This window comes from Dioscorea cayenensis, chromosome 12, assembly GCF_009730915.1.
Source record: "Dioscorea cayenensis subsp. rotundata cultivar TDr96_F1 chromosome 12, TDr96_F1_v2_PseudoChromosome.rev07_lg8_w22 25.fasta, whole genome shotgun sequence".
In the NCBI taxonomy this organism is placed as follows: Eukaryota; Viridiplantae; Streptophyta; class Magnoliopsida; order Dioscoreales; family Dioscoreaceae; genus Dioscorea; species Dioscorea cayenensis.
This window is the reverse complement of record NC_052482.1, coordinates 2,861,094-2,888,901: the sequence shown is the minus strand read 5'-3', so window position 1 is coordinate 2,888,901 and position 27,808 is coordinate 2,861,094. Positions and strand designations below refer to the sequence as shown.

General features: G+C 32.8%; 4 protein-coding genes and 1 non-coding gene across 7 annotated transcripts; 4 read left to right on the top strand and 1 right to left on the bottom strand.

Annotated features, from left to right (window-relative positions):
- The first annotated feature begins 263 nt into the window (after positions 1 to 263).
- LOC120273897 (protein NETWORKED 3C-like) lies at positions 264 to 3,025 on the top strand. The gene is made up of 3 exons (XM_039280638.1): positions 264 to 364; positions 1,904 to 2,010; positions 2,275 to 3,025. Exons 2-3 carry the CDS (start codon positions 1,917 to 1,919, stop codon positions 2,859 to 2,861), a joined length of 681 nt encoding a protein of 226 aa, XP_039136572.1. The 5' UTR covers positions 264 to 364; positions 1,904 to 1,916; the 3' UTR covers positions 2,862 to 3,025.
- Positions 3,026 to 3,741: 716 nt separating this feature from the next.
- Positions 3,742 to 10,535, top strand: LOC120273808 (T-complex protein 1 subunit zeta 1). Its single transcript, XM_039280518.1, has 15 exons — positions 3,742 to 4,007; positions 4,083 to 4,146; positions 4,239 to 4,374; positions 4,589 to 4,740; positions 4,851 to 4,898; positions 6,148 to 6,240; positions 7,151 to 7,257; positions 7,912 to 8,026; positions 8,104 to 8,190; positions 8,576 to 8,780; positions 8,872 to 8,966; positions 9,699 to 9,767; positions 9,847 to 9,954; positions 10,048 to 10,166; positions 10,260 to 10,535. The coding sequence occupies exons 1-15, from the start codon at positions 3,874 to 3,876 to the stop codon at positions 10,333 to 10,335; spliced, it is 1,608 nt and encodes a 535-aa protein (XP_039136452.1). The 5' UTR covers positions 3,742 to 3,873; the 3' UTR covers positions 10,336 to 10,535.
- Positions 10,536 to 11,105: 570 nt separating this feature from the next.
- TRNAP-UGG lies at positions 11,106 to 11,177 on the bottom strand. The gene has a single exon. It is a non-coding gene; the product is annotated as a tRNA-Pro (tRNA).
- Positions 11,178 to 13,188: 2,011 nt separating this feature from the next.
- Positions 13,189 to 16,900, top strand: LOC120273993. Its single transcript, XM_039280741.1, has 7 exons — positions 13,189 to 15,076; positions 15,140 to 15,235; positions 15,321 to 15,590; positions 15,713 to 15,793; positions 16,461 to 16,569; positions 16,637 to 16,703; positions 16,826 to 16,900. The coding sequence occupies exons 1-7, from the start codon at positions 13,340 to 13,342 to the stop codon at positions 16,860 to 16,862; spliced, it is 2,397 nt and encodes a 798-aa protein (XP_039136675.1). The 5' UTR covers positions 13,189 to 13,339; the 3' UTR covers positions 16,863 to 16,900.
- A 2,731-nt stretch (positions 16,901 to 19,631) lies between these two features.
- Positions 19,632 to 26,336, top strand: LOC120274044 (protein BONZAI 3). Of its 3 annotated transcripts, XM_039280791.1 has the most exons (18): positions 19,632 to 19,690; positions 19,772 to 19,923; positions 21,438 to 21,485; positions 21,829 to 21,977; positions 22,117 to 22,165; positions 23,194 to 23,250; positions 23,348 to 23,524; positions 23,614 to 23,748; positions 23,840 to 23,901; positions 24,012 to 24,111; positions 24,188 to 24,302; positions 24,382 to 24,458; positions 24,543 to 24,680; positions 25,031 to 25,195; positions 25,298 to 25,411; positions 25,501 to 25,597; positions 25,842 to 25,968; positions 26,075 to 26,336. In XM_039280791.1, the coding sequence occupies exons 1-17, from the start codon at positions 19,675 to 19,677 to the stop codon at positions 25,931 to 25,933; spliced, it is 1,743 nt and encodes a 580-aa protein (XP_039136725.1). In that variant the 5' UTR covers positions 19,632 to 19,674; the 3' UTR covers positions 25,934 to 25,968; positions 26,075 to 26,336. The 3 variants fall into 3 exon arrangements, with proteins under 3 accessions (XP_039136725.1, XP_039136726.1, XP_039136724.1); XM_039280792.1 differs by having other exon boundaries at positions 19,817 to 19,923; positions 25,842 to 26,336; XM_039280790.1 differs by having other exon boundaries at positions 25,842 to 26,336.
- Positions 26,337 to 27,808: the final 1,472 nt, after the last annotated feature.

Genomic DNA, 27,808 nt, shown 5'->3' with positions numbered 1-27,808 from the left:
TCTAAAACTTATAATTTTTTTGGATTAAAATCATTTTATAATTTTAATATATTTAATATTTGACCAAGTAAAAGGACCAGAGGTGAATTCCAAAAATTAGTGAGGGGGTTTTAAGTTAAAATTTGTGTATTTTATCCAGATTATTGCCTCGGTAGTATCCCCTCGGCTAGTCCACGTGGCTGGTTTTAATTGGTTGGTTATTTTGGTGAAATTACGAAAAAGGACAAGTGGAGTGTTTTCAAAAACAAGAACCCGAAGAGCGGTGCACTCTTGTCCTGTGCTTTGGCTTTCAGAGGACCATTGAGGAGGAGAAGAAGAAGAAAAAGAAGGAGAAGAAAGGAGGAGTTTTTCTAGATCTAAAGAGGTTTTTTCATCTATTTGCATCTTTTTTTTCTTTGTTTCTTTGGGTTTTCTTTGAGTTTTGGAACTTGTTTAGATGGTTTAGATGTATGGGTGAGCTTTTGATTCTTTGAGTTTTGATTCATAATCTTGTTTTCTGTTCTTTGGTTTGTTTATTTATTTAAGAAAAAATCTTTCTTTCATTATTTTGTATCTGTTTTCTTTGTTTCTTTAGGTATTATTTGAGTTATGGAACTTGTTTAGATGGTTTAGATGTATGGGTGAGCTTTTGATTCTTTGAGTTTTGATTCATAATCTTGTTTTCTGTTCTTTGGTTTATTTATTTATTTAAGAAAAAATCTTTCTTTCATTATTTTGTATCTGTTTTCTTTGTTTCTTTAGGTATTATTTGAGTTATGGAACTTGTTTTAGATGGTTTAGATGTGTGGGTGAGCTTTTTATTTCTTGAGTTTTGATTCATAATCTTGTTTCCTGTTCTCTGGTTTATTTATTTATTTAAAAAAAATCTCATTATTTCATCTTTTTGTATCTGTTTTCTTTGTTTCTTTAGGCTTTATTTGAGGTATGGAACTTGTTTAGATGGTTTAGATGTGTGTGAGCTTTTTATTCTTTGAGTTTGATTCATAATCTTGTTTCCTTTTCTTTGGTTATTTTTTTTCTTGATTTAAACAAAAAATCAGATTTTTGAGTGACATACAAAAGTTTTGATATTGGTATCTGTTTGATATCTTGTTTCATTCTCTCCTTTTGTTTTTTTGTTTATTTTGTTTTTTTGCAGAAGGTGTTTTTAAATTTATTTTTATTTTTTATGATGTTGAAATCCTTTTTCATCTTCTTTTTAAAGGTTTGATTTTGCTTGTGTTTGCTATTTGATATCCTGTTTTATGTTCTTTCCCCTGTATATATAAAGATGAGATTTTGAGTAAACATAACAGTTTTGATCTTGCAAGGTTTTGTATATTTTAATCTGATGCATTGTTTTCTTTGTTATTTTGGATTTTTATGCATTGTTATATATTGTTTTTCATGTTTGTTTGGTTTCTTTTTTTAAAAAAAAAAAAATTGACTTTTGATTGTACAAAAAGGAGATATTTAAATCTGATAGCATGATGAAAGATCAAAATGAAAAGCCTGTGTTTAGTTCTATTTGCTGATTTGTTTTCATTTAATTCAAAACAGGTTGATTAAATGATCAGATGAAAATACAACAGAGATTATGTTGCTATGTTTCTTTTATAAAAGATTGCATTATTTAGCAAAATCTGATACATAAATGAACAGAGATTGTTTAAATCTGTTGCACTTTTGTTTCTGTGTTGAAATTTTAGATGTGATATGTTTATTGATCTTGAAAAATTTTCAAGTATTTTGCAATATTAGTTTGAAGAGAAATCTTATTTGTGGCAATTCATGCTTGACTAGCTTAGAGAATCACAACATATGAGTTCAGCTTCAATAAACAAACCTAACATATGCTTGTTCAAGTTTTCTACTCGCTATTTATTTTTGTATTACCGATATATTGCCATTATATGTTTTTTAGGTAAGAAGCAAGAATGGTAGTAGAACAAAAGAAGTCATTGTATTCTTGGTGGTTCGACAGTCGCAAGAACCAAAAGCACTCTCCGTGGTTATCATCGGCTATTTCGGGTTCGTCATTCCTCATTTTCATAGTTCAAGTGTCCAGTATCTGAATGTACACTCTAAACATTACGAACTAAGAAACATATATAATGACAATCGTTCCGGACCAAGTTCTTGTTATTGTTTGCAGAATTAGAAGAGAATATGATTGTCAAATTCTCAGTGGCACAATGAACATGATAATGTTTTTGGACTGAGTTCTTATTGCTTGTTGTGTTCATGTTGAGTACATTTTGGATATGTGAATTTATCGGTTTTTATTGTTTACAGAATTAGAAGAGAATATAGAAAAGATACTGAAGCTGATCGAAGAAGATGCCGACTCATTTGCTCAGCGTGCGGAAATGTATTACAAGAAAAGACCGGAACTCATAAACATGATTGAGGTTCTCTACCGATCACATCGGTCACTAGCTGAGCAATATGATCAGCTGAAATTCGAAGGAAGATTGCATCGAATCACATTGTTTAATTCGCCTTTTTCTGAAAAAAGCTGGTCACTCAAACAAAGGGATGAATCAAGTAAATCTTCGAGTGGTTCTTCGGTTACTGATGAATCTGAGGAGTCTGAAGTCGATGATCCGGAGCAAGACAGTGAAGAAGGAGAAGAAACACAATTGAATGCTGATGACGAGAAGCTGAAGGCGGAGAATGAGAGACTGAAAGCGGAGTTACTGCAGAAAGACGACGAAAAAAGAGAGGCCATAAGACAGTTATGTTTATCGATGAATTTAGTTCGAGAAGAGAATGAATGTTTGAAGAATTATATCAAACAATCCAAGAAATGGTCATTCTTTGATTTCAAGAAGATTAAGAAGGGAGTTCTGACTAGGAAACTCTTTGGAGCTGATCACTGATGGATTAACAGAAAAATTAAGTATGTTATTAGTGCTAAAGGTTGATCATCATATGTTATTAGAAATTTAGAATTAGTGTTGATGCCTATGTGATTATAGAATGCAGTGATGTTTTTTTTAAATAAATTCATGGTTTGTTTCTTTTAAAAGTGATATATAATTAAGCATATTGTTACAACAAATATTTAATTTTTTTGTGATTATTATAAGTGAAATTTCAAGTATATTGGTAGAACAAATATGTGTGATACCAAGTGAAATTTTAAAATGAAAAAAAAAGAAAGAAATTGAGAGAATATATATTTTGTTGATAGTGATAAAATGAAAAGATAAAAATTTGAATTTTTGGTGAGTTTTCAATATTGGTAGGGTCGGAATAATTTTATGGATTTTTTTACGGATTTTATATATTTGCGAATTTGTATCAAATTGATCTTGGTTAAAATTATAAAATCGAATGATTTTGAGTCAAATCGTGATTTTGACAACCTTCAAAATTTATAGGTGAAAAATGATATTGAGTTTTTATATATTTTTTTCAAATGATGCAAAAGTATATAATTAGATAAAAAACCAAAATTTTGCTATTATGCCCCCATTTAATATAAAATTTATAGAATAATAATTATATTTTATTATTAAAAATTGAGAACAATATTTAGAATTTACAATATATATATATTGATATTTCTTTATGATAATTTTAATGTTTTATGGAGTATTCAAGTAACAAAGCAGCTATTAGTTGATTGGTTAAAATTTATTTTAATACATGAAATATGTGTATTTCATTTAATTTCATCACGCCACCTGTACTTTGAAAATGTCGCTAACATACACCCGAGAGCACTCAACCCTCAAAAATGAAACAGAAACCCTACTTTCAGAAAGCTCGAGAGAGATCAAAAGTGCGCCTTTTGAAACCCTACTCTCAAACTCCAACCTTCGCCCTCTCTTCGACGTTCTCCTTCTCCATTGGCATTGCTTGATCCGCTGAGGAGAAGCTTCGAAGATGTCTCTGCGGGTTCTCAATCCGAATGCTGAGGTGCTGAACAAGTCGGCAGCGCTGCATATGACCATCAACGCCGCCAAAGGCCTTCAGGATGTTCTCAAGACCAATCTCGGCCCCAAGGGCACTATCAAGATGTTTGGGCTTTGGAACTCGTTGTTCTTGGTTTTCTTCTTCTTGATCTCTTGTTAATTTTCTTGGTTTCGATTTAGGCTTGTAGGGGGTGCTGGAGATATCAAGCTCACCAAAGATGGGAACACTCTGTTGAAGGAAATGGTGTGGTTTGCTTTGTGGAATCTTTTGGTTGTGGATGAACTCGATGTATTTTTTTTTGTGATTTATTGTGGGTGGTGGTGTTGTTATTGTAGCAAATCCAAAACCCTACGGCGATCATGATCGCGAGGACAGCGGTGGCGCAGGATGATGCAAGCGGGGATGGTACCACTTCCACTGTGCTTTTCATTGGGGAGCTCATGAAGCAATCAGAGCGATACATTGATGAAGGTTCCTTGATCTGTGTGAACTAACATTTGTTTTTTTTATTTTCAAATTATGCCATGCATTGTTTGCTTAATGGTACAATTTTCTGCGTTCTGTGAGGTTAATTTGTAGAAAGTGGGAATCTTTGGTGTTTTCTGGAGATCGCGTTTTGAAAATTCTTTTTTTCATGTGTGTTTGTTGCTCAAATTTGGAATCTTATGAAATGGCATTTACTTAGGGATGCATCCGCGTGTGTTGGTGGATGGTTTTGATATTGCTAAGAGGGCAATACTCGAATTCATTGAGAAGTTCAAGACACATGTTACTGTTGGTGAGACACCTGATGCAGAGATCTTGAAAATGGTGGCAAGAACCACCCTCAGGACTAAAGTAATTCAGTCTTTCATTCTTTATTTTCCTCTTGTTGCTTCATTTTTTTTATGATCTTTTCCTTTATCAACTGCCTTGTGAGAAATGATTTTGAATTTCTCTTTTGACAGTTATATGAATCGTTGGCTGATCAGTTGACTGACATAGTAGTGAATGCGGTATGTTTTGCTCTTTTAAGTAAAATGCCCCTTGTTCGTTTTCTTCTAATATGCTGTTTTTCTGAATTCAACACCTATTTGACTCTTTGCACAATTTAATACGAAGGCATTATTCATCATATTTATCTTCTTTCTAGATGCTTCATTACCTCTTTTTTTTCAATATATATTCCTTGTAAACTATTCTTGACCTGAATGTTTTTATTTTTAGTTGTTCTGTCATCACCCAAGTCCCAATGCCGTCTTATAACATCATTCTTATTTCTTTAACAACGTGTTAGTTGCGCATGATCGTGTTGCCTTTCATGCAGTTGATCCTTTCAGTGTTATTGTTTTTGTTGCATTTAGTATTGGGATTCATTGCAAATGGTTTCAACTTTAATTCCCAGAACTCTCCAGGTCCCTTAAGCTAGGTATTTTAAATGCTCGTCTTTCTTTGAAGCTGTTGTTACTTGTTAGTCAGTTTTTAACTTTCATATATTTTTTACAGTGAACTTAGCATCTTATGAATTCATCTCACACTGGCATTATTGTGCAAGATACGTTCAGCTAAATGGATATCTGAACTTCAGTCATCATCTCATAATTTATTTAATATATTTGTTTGATATGCACAATTGACCGGAGACTTGAGGTCTACCATAAAACACTGCAATATATTGAGTGTATCCAGAAGGAAATACTCCATTTGTTTAGCCTTTTTTTCTTTTAATTTTTATAAATTGATTCTTATGTTTTGAATCTTTTTATAGTTATGTTCATGATTTGAAGAATTCTTTTTTAATTTAATTTTTAATATGATTTAAATCAGCTGTCCTAAGTTCTAATTCTTTAAAGACAACTTGTTTTACTAAAATGTTTTCCACTCTTCTAAAACGCAATGTGATTCACTTTGTTCACTTACAAATGCTTATATATGTATATCTATCATATGCTCTCCAATACTCGGGGGTACTTGACACCCTTATCCATATCTGAGTGGCATTGCTTATGCATTTCTCACCTTGGTTTAATTGAGATTGATGCCAGCTGAACACTCTGTCTATGATATGGCATATCTTCCTCTTCACTTCTTCTTCTTCTTCTTTTCTTATTTTGTTGATAAATAGTTGTTTGCTTATGATATATGCATCTCTAAGGTTACCAAGTTAAACCTTGGCAACCTTCGATTTGCATTTGATACGATTGCTGTGCATTGTGTTGTTCAGTTGAATGTAACCTTGTGTCATGTTTCTTACTTTTTTGACAGGTCCTCTGTGTCCGTAAGCCTGATGAGCCTATTGATCTCTTTATGGTTGAGATTATGCACATGCGTCATAAGTTTGATGTTGATACCCGTCTGGTATGTTTTTGTCTTTAATGTGCTTACTGTGATATATCCTTCATGCTCTGTGATGCTTGATTGGTGAATGAGATGTTTCCATAGGTTGAGTATAACGTCAACGTGTTCAGTAGTATGAGCATTTTTTGGCATATACTCAACTAAAAAACCTCCGAATGGTCTAATCTTTATGGTAGCTGTATGGTCTACTTTATTTATGTCCGAACTTTGGATATTTTAGGACAAATGAACCCTCTGTGGTTTCCTATGACTTTCAAGTTTGAATTTGAAGATTGTTGATTCTTTCTTTTTACATGGATCCTGTTTCGAAGGACATTTTGATGTGGTTGTTACTTGATTCCATGACTTAGCGCTCATCAATGATAAAAACTATAGTTGCAAAAATGTCTTAACACTTTCTAGTTTATCTTTACCTCATTTGCTCAGTGTAATGGTTTTTTAATTGCTTATGTAAAAAATACTTTACCTTGGATGAATATGATTGTGATGACTTATAATGAGTTACACTTTGAGTTATGAACATCCTCTAACTGCTGTTTACTTTAATCGGTCTTTTGGGGGATGCTTATGCCCTTTGTGCAAAATGATGGGTGATTGTTTTATACATACAATTTTTATTACCTCCATCATGCCTTTTTAGGCCTTACTTTGTTATTATGTTGGTCACACTAACTTGAATCTCCTCCTTATCTAGATTTATGTACCAGTATGTGTGTAATGTTCGAGGGACAACAATGTTAAATGACTCTTTAATATTTTGTCTGTAGAATATTTATTTGCATGTGTTTTGGACAGTTGATCATCCTAAACTACAATGATGCCTTTATTAACTTATGAAAGTTTCTGGTTTGTGTTGTTTATATTATTTTTAATACATTTTATTAAAATTTTCTTCTGCCTCCTTATCTAGGTAGAGGGCCTTGTCCTTGATCATGGTTCTCGGCATCCTGATATGAAACGGAGGGTGGAGAATTGTCATATCTTGACTTGTAATGTATCTCTTGAGTATGAGAAAAGGTATACAATTTGCTGGTATAATTGCCTTTGGTATCTGCATATTTTGTTTGCCATTTGAGATGTTGTGTTATGGCATTTCCAATAATAACTCTCTTAGTACAATCTGTAAAGTCTTTTCGCGACTAGATTTTGTTTGTTATATAGCCATTGATGAGAACGAGAAACATCTCTGCTTGCAAGTAGCTGCTTTAAGATGCATAGAAATAATAAAATTCTAAGTTGATCATAGAGATGATGAAATTCTAAGTTGATCATAAACCCTCATTGGTATCCTTTATTTCTTCATTTTGTTGAATTCTAAAGGTATTTTTATGATTGAAGGGTTTGTGCAATTGTTATGTGAAAGCTTAACCTAATTACTTGATAAGTTCCTTGTACCATTTCTTCTATATTTTTAGCCTTTTTTTCCCTTTCTAATTGATATTTTGCATCTGAGGAAATTGCTTGTGTAGAAATTCTGTTGATTTAGTAGAATCGTGTTATGGAGCTAATTGATGTCTGGTACTCTTCTCTATTATTATCTTCATTTTCAGAGAATGTCTTTTCTGTGTTAATGTCGTAAAGTGTCATCTTTGAAATTTCCTGCAATACAGTTTATGATTATGTTGGAGAATATTGTACATTTATGTTTAGCTAACAAGTTCTTTTGTTTAGTGAGGTAAATGCTGGGTTTTTCTACTCCAACGCTGAGCAGAGAGAAAAAATGGTTGCTGCTGAAAGGCGCCAAGTCGATGATCGAGTTAGGAAAATCATAGAATTGAAGAACAAGGTAAAAAGAATTACTGACCATTTTTCATTCATGGCGGTCTTTCCTCTTGTTCTGAATTAATCAATGACTTCTCCCAGGTCTGCTCAGGCAATGACAACAACTTTGTTGTGATTAATCAAAAGGGAATTGACCCTCCTTCATTGGACCTTCTAGCTAGAGCAGGGGTTCGTTACTTTTCTTCTCAACACTTTTGCCTACCATTTAATGCTATTTTATTTTATGTTCTTAGTTGAGAAAGCCACTGTGGGCTGCAAATCTTAATGGTCTGAGACCACTTATTTACAATTTCTTTTTTCAATGTGTACGACACTATCAGGGAGGCCACAGAGATGTTAATGACATGGTCATTCTGAAAAAATTTTCTATTAGGGCCACTTTCTTTTTTGCTCTCATTTTCATGCAGTTTATCATTCTCATCTTCCATATTACTGGATTTATGAATGATAAGAACGTATGTAGGTGTGAAGCTACTGTCAATAACTCTTAACTTGCCTATTCAATATCCATTTTACTTGAATTCATATGAATTGGATGTGTTGTGTTGTGCAGATTGTTGCTCTTCGAAGAGCAAAGAGGAGAAACATGGAGAGACTTGTTTTAGCTTGCGGAGGAGAGGCTGTTAATTCAGTTGATGACTTGACTCCAGATTGTCTTGGTTGGGCTGGGCTTGTTTACGAGCATGTCCTTGGGGAGGAGAAATACACCTTTGTCGAGAATGTGAAGAACCCACATTCTTGTACGATCCTTATAAAAGGTTGTGTGTTTTCACTAACAATTAAATTTTTGGCACACTTGTCCATGATGTGACAAAGTAAGTCACATTTGTGCCTTAAAATCTGCTGCAGGACCAAATGATCATACCATTGCTCAAATTAAGGATGCTGTTCGTGATGGCCTAAGATCTGTTAAAAACACCATTGAAGATGAAGCTGTGATTCTGGTGAGATCCATATACTGTCTTTTGTATCTCGTGTTGTCCATGCATTATGAATCCACTTCTCATATCTGACCTAACAAGAGTCCTATTTTGGTGGTTCACTCTAACACCATCAATTTAGTTTTGCAATGTACTTTCTTGATTAGTTATTGTTCTCATTTTAACAATCAGTTGACTCTCAAATACATATTGTCGTAAAGGTGATATGAAAACTGAATAGTTGAGCCTACTTTAATTCCTTATTTTGGGTGTTAGGGAAAGTTAAGCTGTTAACCTGTATTCTTCCATTCATTAATGTTCTTTAATCCTGTCACGTTGGCGGCCATGTAAATGGTAAACCATATAGTTAATACCAGAAACTGAAATTATTGAATTTATGTATGGCCAGGTGTGATACCATGGAATTTGAGTTGGTAAAAGGAAATGAATGTCACCTTTTGAAAGTTACATATCCATGATCTTAACTGTGTTTTGGGCTTGTGCACTCTATTTAATTATCTGATTATTTGAAAATTTACCATGGATATGTTGGTGAGTGTTTAAATTTTTTGTTTTTGTGGTTGGCTACATGCATGTATAGCTGTTGTGCTATGTTCGTTTTATAGGTTAACCATTTCTTTAGCGGTTTACCATCAACTGAGTAAAATTTCCCATGAGTTTGTACTTTTACTGCATTTATGATTTTTACCATTTATATTTGTGATCTATATATATACATATTTCAATATGATGCAGGGGGCAGGTGCATTTGAGGTGGCAGCCAGTCAGCATTTGGTAAACAATGTGAAGAAAACTGTTCAAGGGGTGAGTCACATTTTAACATGCCCTTAATAAATACTTCTTGCCGGTTCTTATGGGATTACTAAATGAAAATGTTAAACAGCGTGCGCAACTTGGTGTGCAAGCATTTGCTGATGCACTTCTTGTGGTTCCAAAGACACTCGCTGAGAACTCTGGTCTTGATACACAAGATGTCATAATTGCTCTCACGGTAACTTATTTTTTCCTGTCATTCATTCATACATATATATATAGAGTAAGCTGTTCTATTTGGCATTTGTAAATTGTGAACCTATTTTATCAGGGAGAGCATGACAAGGGATTCATTGTTGGTCTGAATCAACACACCGGAGACCCAATTGATCCTCTCATGGAGGGTATCTTCGATAATTACTCGGTCAAACGTCAGATTATAAACTCCGGGTCTGTGCATCACCCCTTGATGAACTTCAAATAGTGTCTTAAGCCTGCATTTTACTGTGATTTTTTCTAACACAGGAATAGTTAATTTTGCAGGCCGGTGATCGCCTCTCAGTTGCTGCTAGTAGATGAGGTAATCCGGGCTGGCCGGAACATGCGAAAACCAAGTTAAGCTGGGGTGTAAATCATTTAGATTTGTTCTTGGGCACATGTTAAAAAAAAAAAAAAAATTGGATCGAGGAATGAGATGCTTAGCCCTAATTTACCGGTTTTGAGTGCCTCTCATGTAGGGTTTTTTGGATTTAAGATGATTCTGAATGACATTATGTTTTGAAAAACAGAAACTAGGTTCTCATTTAAAAGCTTTTTTAACTTTGCTGTTTTCTTGTAGTGTGTGTATTGTTTTAAACAGTAGTTTGGAGTTTCTTACTCATTACCTCATTGTTATTGACATGAATTTTTATACAATGATTTTGCAATTTATATTTGTAGGCTTGTTTAATGAGTCTGGAAGGTATAGTATATATATATATAATTAGGTTATTATTGTATTGGTATATGAACTGCTGGTAATGTGACTTTTTATTTTTACAATGTTTTGATGAGAAAAAAATTTGTTCAAGAAGAGAAAAATCCATTTCTATATATACACATATGTGCGTCAAGTAGGGACTATTGTTTTTGTTTATTTTTGCCTTGTTTAGTTTTTATTTGAGTGATTAAAAACAAACAAAATCCCTCCATTTCTAGAGTGATTTTAAAATAAATGAAATTATAGAACTTGTACAAAAAGCAATTGTAAAGAAAATATATAATTCATATAATTTCTGAAACTCTAATCAGTGATCACAACTTCAAGAACATTAAAAAAAACGTCAAAAAAGAAATACTAATTTAATATTTCCGTAAAAGTTAATAAAAAAAATATAAAAAGAGGCCGTGGGGGCATTCCGAGAATCGAACTCGGGACCTCTCGCACCCAAAGCGAGAATCATACCACTAGACCAAATGCCCTGTGTGAAAGCTTACTGCAAAATATATGACAAATCAAATTTTCTATTACTTTCCCTCCAACTTTCCAAATTCCCTCGCAAGCAATCATCGGGAATGAATACAAAATGATTCAGGTCTCTCTGCTTCTTCTCCGGATTCATCAACGCTCTGGCTCTGGCTCTTTCATGGCGACACCTGGTCATCTTCTTCTCCCCTTCTTCCTCCTTTCATTGCTCTTCTTCCTCGTCTTGATCCTGCTGTTCTTTGCTTCATGTGTTTTTGTTGTCAATCTGAATTTGAAATCTAGAATTCTAGTTTTCATTTGGTGTTCTTAGTTATGGGGTGTTTTCTCTCCTATGCTTGGGTGTTTTAGGGTTTGCAATTTTAGTTTAGTTAATCCTTGTCTTGCTTGTTCTGTAATTTTTGATTGCTGGAGATCATTTCCGTGAAGAAAGGTTTCATGATCAATTAAAGTTTCAGGTCTATGATCGAACTCTATCCAAATTTAGGTTTTGAAGTTGCTAGCATTATACTTATTAAAAATTTGGTGTTTGGATTGTGAGTTCGCCAAAATTGCATCCTGATTTGCTAAATAAGGTCAATGTGAGAAAGAAATTGAGAATTTTTTTTTACATGTTTAAAGATTTTCAAGGATGATTGTCTTTTTGGTTTCAGAACTGTTGATTATTTTAAAGTTTAAGCTTTATTATTGAACACTTTCCCAATTTAGGTTTTGAAGTTGCTAGCTTTATGGTTCTTGTAAAGTATGATTTGTGTGTCAATAATGTGAGAGTAATTTAGAATCTTCACATGATTTAAGAATTCAAAGGATGACTATATAGTGTTCTCAGAACTGTTGAGATGTATAGGTTGGCTCTTGCAGTGATGGGATCTATAATTCTTTGTTGTCTATGTGAATTAACTAGCTAAATGGTGTGAACATTCAATTATTTGAAGTATGTGTTAGTGTAGATTATAAAGAATGAACTTTTAGTTGATATTTGTCATGGTTATACCTTTGGCTTGCTTTGTATGGTGAGAATTACAAATGAAATGTTTTCAGGAGTAAGGTTTAGCTTTTCCCCATTGTTTATCAGCATTGGATTTATTGATGGAAGTGTCTACTGTTGGTTGCAGAGTACTATCTCTATTACTTGCACGGGAATTCTTTCACTTGGCATAAGATAGTTAATTAATCATGGAATAAGGCAGTGTTCTGTAGATTGGGTTACAAATAAAGTGTAATTGATCAATAAATCATCTATTGATTATGAACTGATGAGCTCAGTCTGATTTTATGCAAAACTTGAAAATTTCTTCTGTTGACATGAACCTTGAATCCTCTATTGGTCACAACTCACTAGCATTGCTAGTGGTTTCTTGACAAACAATTAATGCAAAGGTTTGAACTTTGAAGAGAATAAGTTTAACACCGATCTCATAGAATAACATATTGCCTAGTTGTAGGCCATAAAACTTTAATCTGGTTTAAAGAGAAGAAATCCCTTTCTATTATTATATATGTGGTTGGAATCCTTATCTAGAGACTTAAAGTTGAGTCAAAATACATGAAGTTTGAAGGTTCTTTGTGAACTAATACATTCCGTATATTGATGCTTTGTTTTTCTTCTTGTGCCAAATCATTGCAACTTTTATATATGCTTTATTTCATCATTGCTTTTCAGTTTCGTATGCATCATTCTGTGAATCATGAAGCAGATTTATTATATGTCTGCTAATACAATTAAAGTGGGCTGCTTTGTTTGATTCTAATGGACCAAAACACTTCTCCAGTGCTAGAGCCAGTGATGTTTTCTGCAAATGCAAACTTGAAATAATCATGCTTTTACTCATGAAAACTATCTTTTACAACTCATGTTCTAGTTTATATTCAGGCTCTTTCTCTTCTCACTAATTGTTGGATCAAGACCCTTTACTTCAGTGTCATTCTGGTTATTTGGTCTGGCCATTGTCCATACTCTGACTCCTATTGTAATGGATATTGATGAAAAATTCTTTTCAGAAGTAGCAAGACTGGAAAAAATCATGAAGAAAGCACAGAGGCAGTGCGGGACAGCAAAATCATCCATTTGGATGTGGATTCATGTAGCTCATGTCTGATTTCTTCAACCCTCAATAGAGGTCAAGTGGACGCTGACAGAATCTTCAAACCCAGAAGATGGATGGAGATTTATGGAGACAATGAGGAGAAATGCATTGCTGACATTTTGAAGCAAAGTAATTTTCCCAATGAGATGCCATCTCCAGTAAAGAAAAAATCTACTGACAATATTATGTGCAACACTGGTCATGAGGTTGCAGTAGTAGGATATACTTTATCTCAAGAACCTGGTGTTCTTTCCCAAGCCAAAGCTTTTGATGCTGTTAATAATTTTCTATTCGATAATGATTTGGCTTCAACTCAAGAAATTGGCTCTGGAAAAAGCAAATTGAGCAAGTCACCTTGTGTTTCAATTTCAAAAGGGGTTCAGTATATGGCTAAATGGGTTGATCATCAAAGTCTGGTTGCACAAACTCCAATTTTTGACTGGGTTGAGAGTATTGATGATGAAAAGGGCGAGCTCTTCAACAGTACAAAAGGTAGCTCCTCAGAAAGAAGAGTTGATGCATTAAATTTACATAGCCAAGTTAATAAGCAGAGGCATTGTAGTTCTGCAGTCACTGGAGCTACAGTTGCTATGGACGGGGATGAAGATGCAAAAGTTCATCAAATTAATGTAAAAATGAGGAGCTTCTCTGGTTTGAGCTCAGGTACAAAGTTTAATAACTCTTTACCTGAAAATTTGCTTGGATCTAAAAATGAGACAATTCAAAGTGACGCATATGATCATTCAAATTCAGGAATTCTACAGCAGCATTTGAAAGATACAGATGCTTATGATGGTATTCCAGGTATATATGATGTTGGCCCTGCTACACAGTTGGCTGCTGAAGCCATGGAGGCTTTATGCTATAGCCCTTCTCTAAACCATGAATTGAAGAAAGACATGCATCAAGGAAATGACCATTCACCTGGAGATTCCAGCACAGATATGACAGTTGGCAAGAATTTAGGTGATACTTTGTTTCATCAAAGGGTTTCTTCTGCTCATGATTTAAGAGTGATCACAAAACAACCTAATCAAGGGAAGGTGAAGTGCAATATATTAAGTAGGGGGAGGCTCCATGCTTTCCAAAAACAATCTAGTAACTCAAAAATGGAGAAGGTGGTAGAGAATACAACAGGAGAGACACCAGCGGGAAATATTTTCTCCCATTCTGAGTTGACAGGTACTGTGAAAATGCAAGAGAAGGAAAGTAAAGCCAATTGCCCAATGGAATTATCTTTTAACCAGCCGAAGAGAAGGAGAACCAATCACATTACTCATCACAATCATATTGTTGTACTTGATAACTTCAAAAAGTCATCACTATCAACTACAATGCATTTTTCTTCACAACAAGGAGGGATAGACGCCATTGTCAAAGGCTTTCCTGAAATCTTTTCTACAGTAAAGAGGAAGAAGAGATCCATCCGTAGAGACCTTCTTGGCCAAAATAATAACATCCTTTTCAATATAAAAGAGCAGCCATTGTTATCTGGTTTTGGACAAAAGTCATCTAAATCCTTTTCAAAAAAGAACTTGGAGAAAAAAGTTCCCAAGTCAACTTTTGAGGTGGCTGATTCCCCATCTTTCAATAGTCATCCAGAGGTATTTGAAGAAGTCTCACCAGTGAAGCATTGTGTAGATATTTGTTTGCAGGGGGGAGACATGGTTGAAAATCCACAAACAGGAAAGCCATTAAAGAGAAAAGATCAGTTTTTGGGTATGAGATGTAGGCTTCCATGGAAAGAAGCAGAGAAATTGCTACCATTCTACAAAGCTAATGATCAAGAAATTTCACAAGAAAAAGATTCAGTAAGCTCATCAATTGCCGGAGAACACATTATACTTGAAACTAATTATGCATTCTCTAAACAGATTACGAAAGATTTGCGGAGGAGAAAATATATGGCTGATGTTCGTGTTATGTTCAGTCAGCACTTAGATAGCAACACACTCAAGAGACAGAAAAAAGTAACCTGAATCATTAATTTTCTACTTTTTTCATCGTCTGAATTATAGTAACATGAGATCTGGCTGATATGGTGATTTTTGGCAGATATTGGCACGCTTAGCGTTGACAACTGCATCATCAATATTTGATGCCACACACTTCGTTGCAGATAAGTTTGCACGCACAAGAAATATGCTAGAAGCAATGGCTTTAGGCAGATCTGTTGTGACACATCAGTGGCTTGAAAGTTGTGGACAAGCTAACTGTCTCATCAATGAGAAGAATTACATTGTAAGAGATCTGAAGAAAGAAAAGCAATTCTGCTTTAGTATGCCTGTTTCACTGGCTTATGCATGCCAAAATCCTCTCTTGAAGGTATTGCTGACAATCTATATATATATGTTAAGCTTTTTTGTTTGAAACACTTCACCATAGACTAAAGTTTTCCTGTAAACACTGTCGAGCTATTCATAAATCTTCAAAAACGACTTTTGTAGGGTAGAAGGGTGTTTGTAACACCAAACACAAAACCGGACCGAGAGCTTCTTTTGAGTTTGGTAAAGGCATCCAGTGGCGAGGTATGTGGTCTTTCTGTGTGGATGCTGACAAATTCTTTTTTGTGTGAAATAGAATGTGCATGATTCTCATTGTATGGGAAACATTATTGGCATGCCTCACAAAACATATATATAGATTCCATAATGTAACTGAAAATCATTTGATATTTTTGGATAGAATACTTTTTGACCAATTACTTCTAATTCCAGTCTAGCATTAATATTCCCACTGGTGTTAAGTGTCATGTGATAATGGTTTAGACACATAATCTAACATTGTTGTATTAACTCATCATAGTCTTGAACCTGTTTTTCTGTTGACATTATTTTTGCCAAGAGGTAAAATTATGGTTAATGAAAGTTCAATTTTCCTATCAAATTGGGCTCTTCTAGAATATTGACTGAGGGTTGCACTCGACATCATGACTAGATAATGACCATGTCACCATATCATTGATGTTAAGTCCAAATTTTTAGTTTCATGGCACAATGCCTTTTGTAAATTCCATGGTGCATATCTGTTCAAATGATCCAATTTAAAGTAATAATATCCTTTCACATTGTCGAATGTTTGGTGATTTCCATGAAGTACCAATAAAAAAAAAACATGAAGGGAAAATAGATGCAGAATGTATGTTTTGTTGTTGTAATCTCAATGTGATATATACTGAGTGTTCAATTTACTCAGCCAATGGAGATGTCTGAAATTTCTGCAATTAACGATGACAAACTACTGGACATTCTGATCATATCTTGTGAAGAAGATCATGCAATATGCCACCCTCTACTTGATAAAGGTAACTGTCACCATTTTTCTCCTAAATTCATTCTGTAGTTAGAAAAATAAAAGAAACTTGCATGCAGGCGCCAATGTTTACAACTCAGAGCTTCTACTCACTGGTATTGTCATTCAGAAACTTGAATATGAGAGGTTTGTGACCTTATAGAACTTTTCTTCATATATTTATAATTTTACTGATTCATTTTACTGATTCAAAAGCTATACAATGTGCAGCTTTGTATCTGACTAATTTTAATTTTGATCTTTTACAGACATGTTCTCTTTGCAAACCATGCTGAAGATTTGTAGAACTCATCAGTAAGATAATATAATAACCAACCTCTTTGCATGCATGATAAATCAATGTTCATATTCTGTTTAGTGATGCATTTATCCCTTTTTGAAAACTAAATTTTTGAATATATTGCTCAGTTCTTTTTTAATCTTGTTTGATGGTTTATATTCAAGTTGTTTTTATTTTTAAATTAGATTAATTTAAAATTTTAGTTAGTAATTTGTTTATATTATTATTAGTGTTATTAAAATCTTATTATAAGTTAGAAAAATTAAGTTTATTTAAAAATTATTATTTTGACTTCTGTCTGTAAAGTCAAAGTTTAGTCAAAATAAGAAATTTCTTTTATCATTTTCTTTTTTAAAATCTCTTACTTGTCCATATTAAAAAGAAAAATCTTCTAACCTATTCCCATTTAAATTAATTTTTTTTATCTAAATATAATATCTTCTTCAATGGTTTAAATTAGGTTGATTGATAATTTGATTAAGCCAGTTTGACAGTATAGATATTATTAAGCTTGAATTTATCTTTTTATTTTTATTTTTTTAATTCAAAATAGGAATTATAAATAAAAATAAATTATTTTCACAAAATATATATATATTAATTTATTTACATGTTTTTCAAAGAAAGGTTGTTATGTTGTCAGTTCACTGAAAAACCAAGTAATTTTCTTGGTGGGGATTATAAAACTTTTGATTTTTTTTTTCCTTGAAAAAACAAAACTTAGGTGGATTTTTGAAAATTAAATAAACCGTGAACAAGTTCATTAAAAAAAAAATGAATAATCACCCACTTTGTATGGGAAAAGGCGACTCTAAAGTATATTCCGGTTGATTAAAAAAAAAAAACTAAAGTTATTTAAAAAAAATATAAAAGTATTATTTAAAATACTTAAAAAAAACAAATGAGCAAAGTGGCTTCCAAGGCTTTTTTTTTGTTGATATTATTGGTAGATAAAAGATATACATTGAAAATTTTGAAAAATATTATCAATGAGAATACTTTCATGATATTTATGGTAATTTATATTTTTTTAATAATAAATCTATCATTAAAAAAATAATATACTTAAAAAACTAATGAGCAAAAATGGCTTCCAAGGCTTTTTGAAAGTTGATATTATTGATAGATAAAAGATATACGTCGAAAAATTTGAAAAAAGTTATCAATGAGAATATTTTCATGATATTTATGGTAATTTATATTTTTAATAATAAATCTATCATTAAAAAATAACTTAATTTTTAATTATACATGCACTCATATATACATATATATACATATTTTAAAGTGGCAAGTCACTTACCTCAATCAAAGTTACAAGAAGAGTTAAACTTTCAATCTCTCACTTGGTAAGAAAATATTATCATTTTTTAATTTATAGATGACTGTTATAATTTTTTTTTTTTACATTAACCGTTATAAAGAAGTTAATATACCCCCAACCAATAAACTAAATAACTGTTTCTAGTTTCCAAAGGCTTTGGCGAGTGTGGAATCAGACGAGGGTTCAAAAGTACAATTTATAAGTATTGTTTGATGGTTCTAGTATGTCTTTTGTGAGAGAAATAATATTTTCTCCCCTTAAAATTGGAAAGCCCAGTGGTAATCACTTGTAGTAGATAAGTAACAAGATGTAGGCTCAAAAGTCAAAACACTAAAGTACTGTAAAAAGACTGTTCACAATATTGTGGGTGGGCAGGAGAAGTTTGTTAACATCATAACTAGTACATCATTGGACTTGTCCCTAGACAATGCTTAAGGGGCGGCAGTTATTACTTTCGTAAAATATAAAAACTCTTCACAATATTGTGGGTGGGTTAGGAGAAGTTTGTTAACACTAGGGATGACAATAATACCCAAATCTGATCCGATCTAACTCGACCTGACCCTACTCGAGTTTGACTGGTAAAACCTGATTTAACTGGGTTTCAGGTTAGGTTCAGGTAAAACCCAACTTGTATGAAACGGGTGCGGGTGTGGGTATAGAAATTCTAATACCCGACCCGTACCTTACCCGACCGGATCCAAAATTAAAATTACTAAAATATTTATATATATATATATATATGTTCTACAACTTAACAATTTAGGGTTTTTTATTTTTCCTTTTTGTTTAGTCTTGTAATTTTATAATAATTTTATTTTATTTTATAAAAAAATTATAATTACTCTTAAGTTATTTTTTTTTATAAAAATTAATATATTTTTTATTAATTTTTTTAATATAGGGGCGGGGGCGGATATATCTGTAGGTACCCGATTACCCGTCGGATGCAGGTGTGGGTTGAGGTTTTTAAAACCTGTCGGGTTCAGGTATACTAGTGGGGTAGCGGGTATGGGTATAGGTATGGTAAAACTCACACCCGATCTGACCTGTTACCATCCCTAGTTAACAGCATAACTAGTAGTACATCATTGGACTTGTTCCTGGACAATTTTTAAGGTGCCGCATTTATTACTTTCGTAAATAAAAAATAAAAAATAAAAATCTTACGGCAGCATAATTTATTTGGTATAATATGACATGTTGTTTCATGGTAGTCGGTATTTGATTTCCCTCCCTACTCAATAGGTCGCGGTTGAAATAATTATTGTTATTTTTTTCAGAATAAAATAAATATGTTTAGATGAAAATGAATATTTATATAGTTTGGAAGTTAAAATAATAAATGTTTTCATAGGGCCTAAATAATTTTGGGCAAAAACATGGACCCAGATGTGAAATAAAATTACTATAAATAAAATAATAATTTCCAAAAATAAAACACCAAGCGCCAAAAATGAAAAATCAAAACCCTTGAATTGGGAAGAAATCCCATGGAAATCGATCGCGGTGATCGTTTGATCTCTTCTTCTCTTTCTCTACATTCTTGTTCATCTTTTTATCTCCTTTTCGATTCCTAAATCGCTGCAGTTGGTGTGAATTTGATCATGGGCGGGTGTTTCTCCGATGTCAAAGGCGGCAAAGAAGCCGTCGGCGGCGATGGAGCGGCGCAGCGGGTCAACGACGCTGTTGACCACTTCCTCCAGTCCAAGGGTTTCCGTGGCTTGTATACGTCCCTTGAGGTTAGCCGTAATCCCCTTGTTTGTCTCCTTGGTTGCAATTTCTTGATTTAGGTAATTGAGAAAATTTGGTTTTTTATGGTTTATTTTATACTGTTTAATTTGTGTGATTTGGGGGAGAACGTGAAGTGCTGATTTTGATCATTTGTTTAATTTCAAAAAGTTCATTTCTTGATGATTTCTCTCTGTTTTTAACTCCATTTGATCATCGAAGATGTTCTTTTAGTAATTTGTGTGACATATAGAGAGTTTCATGATTTGCATTTGAATAATGTTGTTACAGATTTGATATTTACTGAATTCGGCAATCACAAACTAGAAATACATTTTAATGTTTGAAAATATAAGACATATATAAATATAAAGTAGTATGACTCCTTTTAGGTTGTATCTATTGGCAGGGGAGAACATATTTTAGTATTTAAAGGATAAGGGAAAATGCAAGACAATATCATAGTCGAGGTTTTGAATCTGAAATGTCATTTGTTCACAATTTTCAAAACATAATAATAATGATAACACAGTTTGCTAATTCACACCATACAACTGTAATTACACCGTAATTACACCAAAAGCTGAAGCTTTTTTTGTAATGAAAACAAGCAGAAGAAATATGAAAATATGTTAAAAATATAGATAACAAGAAAAAGTTGTTTATATGTTCCTCACTGTAAAGCTTGTTTGCTTTTTCTTTTTCTTTTTTATTTTTATTTTTGAGAATCATAGTCAAGTCTGAAATTTCAGCGAATGAATTACCAATTATTGTGTTGCAGGGCATTATTTGCCTTTCGCTGTTGCTCTAATTTTAAGTTTTTGTTCATAAAAAAAGTGGGTCTGCTGTGAAGAATTTCAAAAAGTCTCAATCAAACAAATCCTTTAGTTGTGGGTACCATGTAATAATTTTTCTTTTGAAACTTCTAATTGAAGACAAGTGAAACATCAAATGAGAGTGCTAGTTGTTATTATTATTATTATTATTTAAAAAGTTTGGTTCTTGAATCTTTGTTTTCAATATCATTTGATCCAAAAAATGTTCTTTTATGCATTTATGAGAGTTGAGGAAAACCATGTAGAAATTGCTTTGATCATTTGTGGTGGTTTGCATGATTCACGTATCATGTGGTTGAATGAGAGTGCAGTGGAACAAAATTTTTGAACAAAATTGCCAGATATATGTATATATATATGTAACTGAAAGATTTAGCATTAATATAACACAAGATTTTTTTTCCCTTGTTTTTCCCCCTTTTTTTTATACATTGAGTTGAATCAAAGCTGGCTTGTACTCATAATTATGGTTCTATTATCATATGCTATGCCCAATGTGCCTGACACCTTTGAAATAACATTTGTTTGATCATTAAACTTACAATTATTCATATATGACAAGATCATTGTGTAGTGTAAGCCATAGTAAGTTGCGTGGTTTATTTATTTGAACAAGCATCATTTTGGGCTCTATGCATTTTATACTTTTTAATTGTGATGTGGGGACTTATTTTCTTCCTTCTGTCTAGTTGTCATTGAGCGCATCAGACTTGCGTGACCTTGATATATTCTCAAAGGTATGTTTCTTTATTGTCCTGTACAATGTACATAATGTTCTGAAAATTTGATATATTTTATTTAACGATCATGTTATCATGGCTCAAGCTATTTGTTTGATTACTTTCACTTGTTACCGTTATTCCTTTTTGCCATTAGCAATTCTTGTGGATAGAACTAGAACGTACATGTGTGATCACAAAGTTTCCTCTGACTGATTTATACATTTTATTTTTTGAAATTTTTGAAACCGTTCTGATATCTTGTGTTTTGTCAATCTATATATTTTTCTCCCATGTTGTATGCATGCTTATCCAATTGGAATTCCGAAGATTTATGTATGCTACTTCTTTTTTCCTGTAGAGTGATCCTATGGCGGTTATATATTTGAAGAAGAAAGGTGGTGCGCTAGAAGAATTTGCCCGGACAGAAGTTGTAATGAATACAGTTAATCCTGTTTGGATTACAAAATTTACAATTAACTACGAGTTTGAGACTGTTCAACAATTAGTGTAAATTTCTTGATCCTCCACTTATATATTCATCTGATGTGTGTTTACAATTTATACCATTAATTTCTAGTTTCTTGCATATTGTATATGTGATGCGTATTAAGAGCTTTCTTTTTAATAAAGCTGTTTTATGTGTCAGATTTCGAGTCTATGATGTCGACTCTCCATATCATAATGTACCTGTAAAGGTAAATATTTTATTTGCCCAAGGTCTTCAGAAAAGTCTTGCCTAGATTGGACCACATGACAGTATAGATGCATATGAAGCATTGATCATGCATCTCACTGTCATGTGGCACATGTCCAATAACCGTAGTCTTAAAACCGTTATAATTTTTTTCTTTTCTTTTATTCCAAACATCATTCATATTTTCGATTGATTATATATTTTGCTCTTATTTCTTGTTAATTAATTTATATAGTGATGGACTTGTCATCTTTTCATCAGGGATGAGTGGTTGGTCCTCCATGCTTTGTTCTCAAATTCTCAGGAAGAGGGTTGTACTGTGGTCTTTAATAAGCACATGTTTTGATTTTAGGCCAAAATTCAAATTCCACTCTAGATCTTTTCATGGAAATACTGAATATCTATAGAACCATATTCAACCTGATTTAATTCATCTCCTTGCTTATAATCAGGTCATTGCTTCTGAAGTTTGATCAGAAATTGCTTCATATATATTTGGTAGCTTGAACTTAGTATTACTCTTACATGGGACAAATCTGGTATGAAATGTTCAGTCATTTATTATCTTGTTATTTTCTTTCGCAGTGATAACTGAACAGAGTGAATATTCCTATTTGTTGTTCTCTTCATGATATCTATTTGACCTTTTGTACTGCTCCGTTTTGCATCCTTGCACCAATATTGAGATTCCATTCCATTATGTTGAGTAGCCTACCCTATAATTGTTTCCTTAAAAATTATCCATGCCAATCTAGTTGAATCTACTGTGTAGTTATTGATATGTTGAAGACGGACATGAAGTTTCAGTAATGTCATGCTTCTATTACAGTAAGATATTATTTAAGCAGATCTATCTGTGTCTTTAAAGACTGTGGAATGTTGACCTTGTGGATTATCTTTGAGAACCAAATATATGCACTTGCGTTATCTTCTCAATGAATTGATAGTCCATGTTTTGGGAATTATTTGTTTCTCATCTGCCACTTGTAATTATAAGATATGGATTTACTACCAACTTATGTTCCCCAGATGCTGAAAGTTGGTGAGCAAGATTTTATAGGAGAAGCTTCCTGTGCTCTATCTGAGGTAAATTTCACCGCATGTTCTTGACAATTAGTGATAATTTTCTGTCATTGAAGTTAGGAGCATAATATCAATTTGTGTTTTTCTTCCTTGCTCACAGATAGTAACCCGACGAGATTGTAGTTTAACTCTTAGTCTTCAAAATCCTAGTGTGTCATCAGGCCAGAGACTAGGAAGCATAACTGTGCGTGCAGAAGAAACATTTGTATCCAGGGTCGCTGTGGAGATGATATTCCGCTGCATTGACTTGGAAAATAAAGATATCTTCTCTAAGAGTGTATGAATCAAGGTTTTTTTTTCTTGAATTTCTTTTAGTTTGACTAGTAAGGATTTTATGCATTCTCTACTTTCCTTTTCACTGTGCAGGATCCCTTCTTGAGAATATCCAAAGTTATGGAGGATGGGATGGTGGTTCCAATATGCAAAACAGAAGTGATCGACAACAATTTAAATCCTGTGTGGAAGCCTGTGGTATTAACCGCACAGCAGTACGGAAGCAAGGTTAATATACTTTGACTCGAAATCACAATGCCTAGCATCTGTCTTTCCTGCATCCTCTCTGACTCCTTAATTGTTCTTTACATGTATGCAGGAGAATCCATTAGTTATTGAATGCTTTGATTTCAACAAGAATGGTGTTCATGAGCTTTTAGGGTACGTAACTGTTTTTTCTACCATGGACATTTTCTTTTTTTTTTAGAAATTTCCTGCAATTCTGCATGATAACTTCCATTTAATTATTATTTGATGATGACTATAAACAGAAAATTTCAGGGAAGTATAGCGGACCTAGACAAACTCAGCCAACAAAAACTTGGTGCAAACTTTTATCGCCCATCTTCTGTTAACCATGACCATCAAAAGGTTGGAAATCCTTGGCCTTTTTTTTAGTTCTAGATTTTTTTAATTAATCTGTTTTCACTTGGACCCTTTGTTTCAGATACTGAAAGGCCAACTTTTTGTGGACAAGTTTTCTGAAAAAATCCAGCACAATTTTCTGGATTATATTTCTAGTGGGTTTGAGCTCAACTTTATGGTGGCTATTGACTTCACAGGTTTGTACATGTCACTGTCTTCGGTTTGTGTGTTATCATTGAATAATTAATCTATATGTTTATCATAATATGTTTTCAGCTTCAAATGGAAATCCACGTTTCCCTGATTCCTTGCATTATATTGATCCTTTTGGACGCTTGAATGCTTATCAGCAGGTGAATTATTTTGTATTTAGTGGTGAATTAAAGAATTATTTATGTTATTATAGTTGCATTAATGGTTATCTTCTTAATCATCAGGCCATTGTTGGGGTTGGAGAAGTTATTCAGTTTTACGATTCAGATAAGCGGTTTCCTGCATGGGCTTTTGGTGGAAGGCCAGCCAATGGGACAGTATCCCATTGTCTAAACTTAAATGGAAATCCCCGTGAATGTGAGGTGAGATGAACTTTAGTTTCTTTTCCGACCTTTTCTTTTTTAAAAAATATTTTACTTCATACATCTGTATAAGCTCTCTCATATCGTTTAGATTCCTGCTATCCTCAAGCTTCTTTGTGCATGGTATACACCTCGAAATGAGAGTTCGGTTCAAAGTGGTATCTTGTTAATGGAAAGATACATTAGCTTAATGCCTCAATGTATTCCCTTTATTATGTATTAGAATTATTTCTTGTTGAATTTCTTCTAAAGCTCATTCTTTCTATAATGTGCAATGTTTTTCTTTTTCCTGCCTCTTTGACTCTGGTTAATAAGTTTTAGACTAGTCTTTTAATCTTTCCAATTTACAGGTTGTGGGCATAGAGGGTATTATGAGTTCATATTCAATGGCCTTGCACAACCTTTCTCTTGCCGGACCAACTTTATTTGGACCTGTGATCAACAAGGCTGCCGAACTTTCTGCTCAGAGCAGTTCCTCTTATCAGAATAAGTACTTCATACTACTAATCATCACAGTGAGTGGAGGAACTTTTTTTTTTATGATCATTTTGTTATTTTCTCTGTTTATTTTTGTTGCTTGTGATTTTTATATCTAATTAGTCAAGTGCGCTTATCAGGACGGAGTTGTTACCGATATTCAGGAAACTATCAATACCATTGTAAGGGCATCTGACTTACCACTGTCAATTCTCATAGTTGGTGTAGGAGGTGCTGATTTCAAGCAAATGGAGGTATAATTCTCATCCTTCATGGCATTTCACTTGTGCTTTTTAAAACTTTAAACAACCCTTTTTTTTTTATGTGATTATTTTTCATGTAGATCTTGGATAGTGATAACGGAAAACGATTACAGAGCTCTACAGGCCGGTTAGCTACACGAGATATTGTGCAGTTTGTTCCTATGCGAGATGTCGCTGGTGAGTCCTGATTGATTAGTTTAGTCTTCCTCACAAACAAATACATCAATTGAACTTTGATATCAAGTCGGATACAATTTAAGCATGTTATTTGTGCTCAAATCAGCCAAAATGCTTTAGTTGACTAGTAGAGAAATCCACATAAATGTTCAGAAAAATGAATTATTCTGACACGATACGTTCATCAAATATTGTTTTTCTCTTTTAATGACGGTAAAATAATTAATCTGTTTGTTATTGACAGGAGAAATTTCTATTGCGCAATCACTTCTCGAAGAACTTCCAGGTCAATTCCTCGAATACATGCGAAGCAAGGGTATCAAACCTCTATATTGAGCCCGTCTGTTCTGCGGACGGCACACTCCTTTTCGGTACGAGAACCTCGTTACTTTTTTCTTTTTTTATTTTTATTTTTGAATGTATTTAGTTGCTATAAATTCATAAGTATTAATGTGAATAAATTCAAATACTAATCAGTAGCAAGTACTCATAGACGACGAGAATTGGTACATGTGAGCTGTGGATGTCGTAGAACTTTCTCGACAGAAACTAATTCCTTGTGCAGAAACTTACCAACTGATCCTAATTGGTACATTTTATCTGTCGATATAGATTTCAAATTCAAGTCAATAACTTTAGGTTTTAGTGCTACATTCTATGCATCTTTGGTTGTTATACAGTTCAATTTATCGGTTTCTATTATATTCGATGTCAACTCATCAAACTTCATGTATATATATACATATGATTTATTGCATTTTTCTAGTTGTTTATGTTCTCATTGTTCTTTTTTTTTTTTATTACATTATAATTTTTATAAATAACTTTTTCAGTGATTGATATTTATTAGTATTAATATTAATTTATGATTGCCTGAAAACTTTGGTCTTTGTTCAAAGTTTAGTTTAATTAATACTGTCTTAAATAAATATTTGGAGATTAAAATTAAGTATTTTTTAATTAATACCTGATTAATTAAATCTTATAAAAAACAGTATTTTATATCGAAAGTTATTCCATGTGTTTCCTGCTTGGCGCTCAGAATAAATTACAAATTTTGAAAATATTTTATACAAATTGTATATTTGTATATATATATAAACTTTATAAGGGATGAATATGTAAATACGCAAATAAAGATTTAATAGGGTTATATATGTATATATTTATGGTCTTGATGTGAAAGAGAGACGTGTTGGACTCTTTAATGATGTTGCATTTGGGGGGTTGCTTGTTGCTTGTTTAAGTCACCCTATTCTAGAACATTATTGACACGTGTATTATTTATTTATTTTAATATTAAAAAAATGTACTACGTTTAGATGTGATAAAATAATAATGAAATTTAAAGCATGATTTTTACAATTTCTAATGTCTGTGTTTAGAAATTCTAACTTAGTTTATTTACACTGGGTTTTTTGTGTAAGGTGTTAGTATTTTTTGTGATGAGATGAGTTCGTGCGAGATGAGAGTACATATATTATTGAATTTGTGTACGTGTTTCAAATTTGTGCTTATTCGTGATATCTTTAATACGTGATTTATCCACATCTGTATAAAAAAAATAAAAAAAATAATAATAATGAGTGGAGTTGGAGATGTTTCCTCTTGCATCATTTGTGGTAATTACATTAATAAATTTATCTTAGAGTTCTCACATGACAAATTAAATTATAAAAACTTAAGCCAGATACAAGTCGGAATTTTCGAATGATTGAAATTGTAATGTAATTAAAATGTAAATTGTATCAATGTTTTTTATCTATCTAAAAAATAAGTTAATAGCTGAAAGTAAATCAAATTTTATAATTAAAAATATATAAAGAAAAATTCCATGCTTTTATTTTATCAAACAACTAAAATTACCAAACCAACCCCTTCTCATATTTTTTGGTAAAATAATAATAATAAAAAAGAACACTGAGGTATTTTTTGAATTTTAATCACGTAAGCATATTTTTGATTTTTTTTAATACGGCAAAAAAAAAAATTCAGTCATTTTAGAAAAATATTATGGGGGTGCTAGTATTTTTTTTTTTTTGTTGACAAATGTGGATAAGCTATGTGATAGGGATGTGTACATGTGAAGAGCTGTGTTTTACAATATTCATGACATCCACCCGTGTGAGTTAGGACTCAAACTTGTCTATTCAACATGAGCACTTTGCATGTAGAGAACTTGATGCTAATAGGGCAAACGGTGATTGGGGG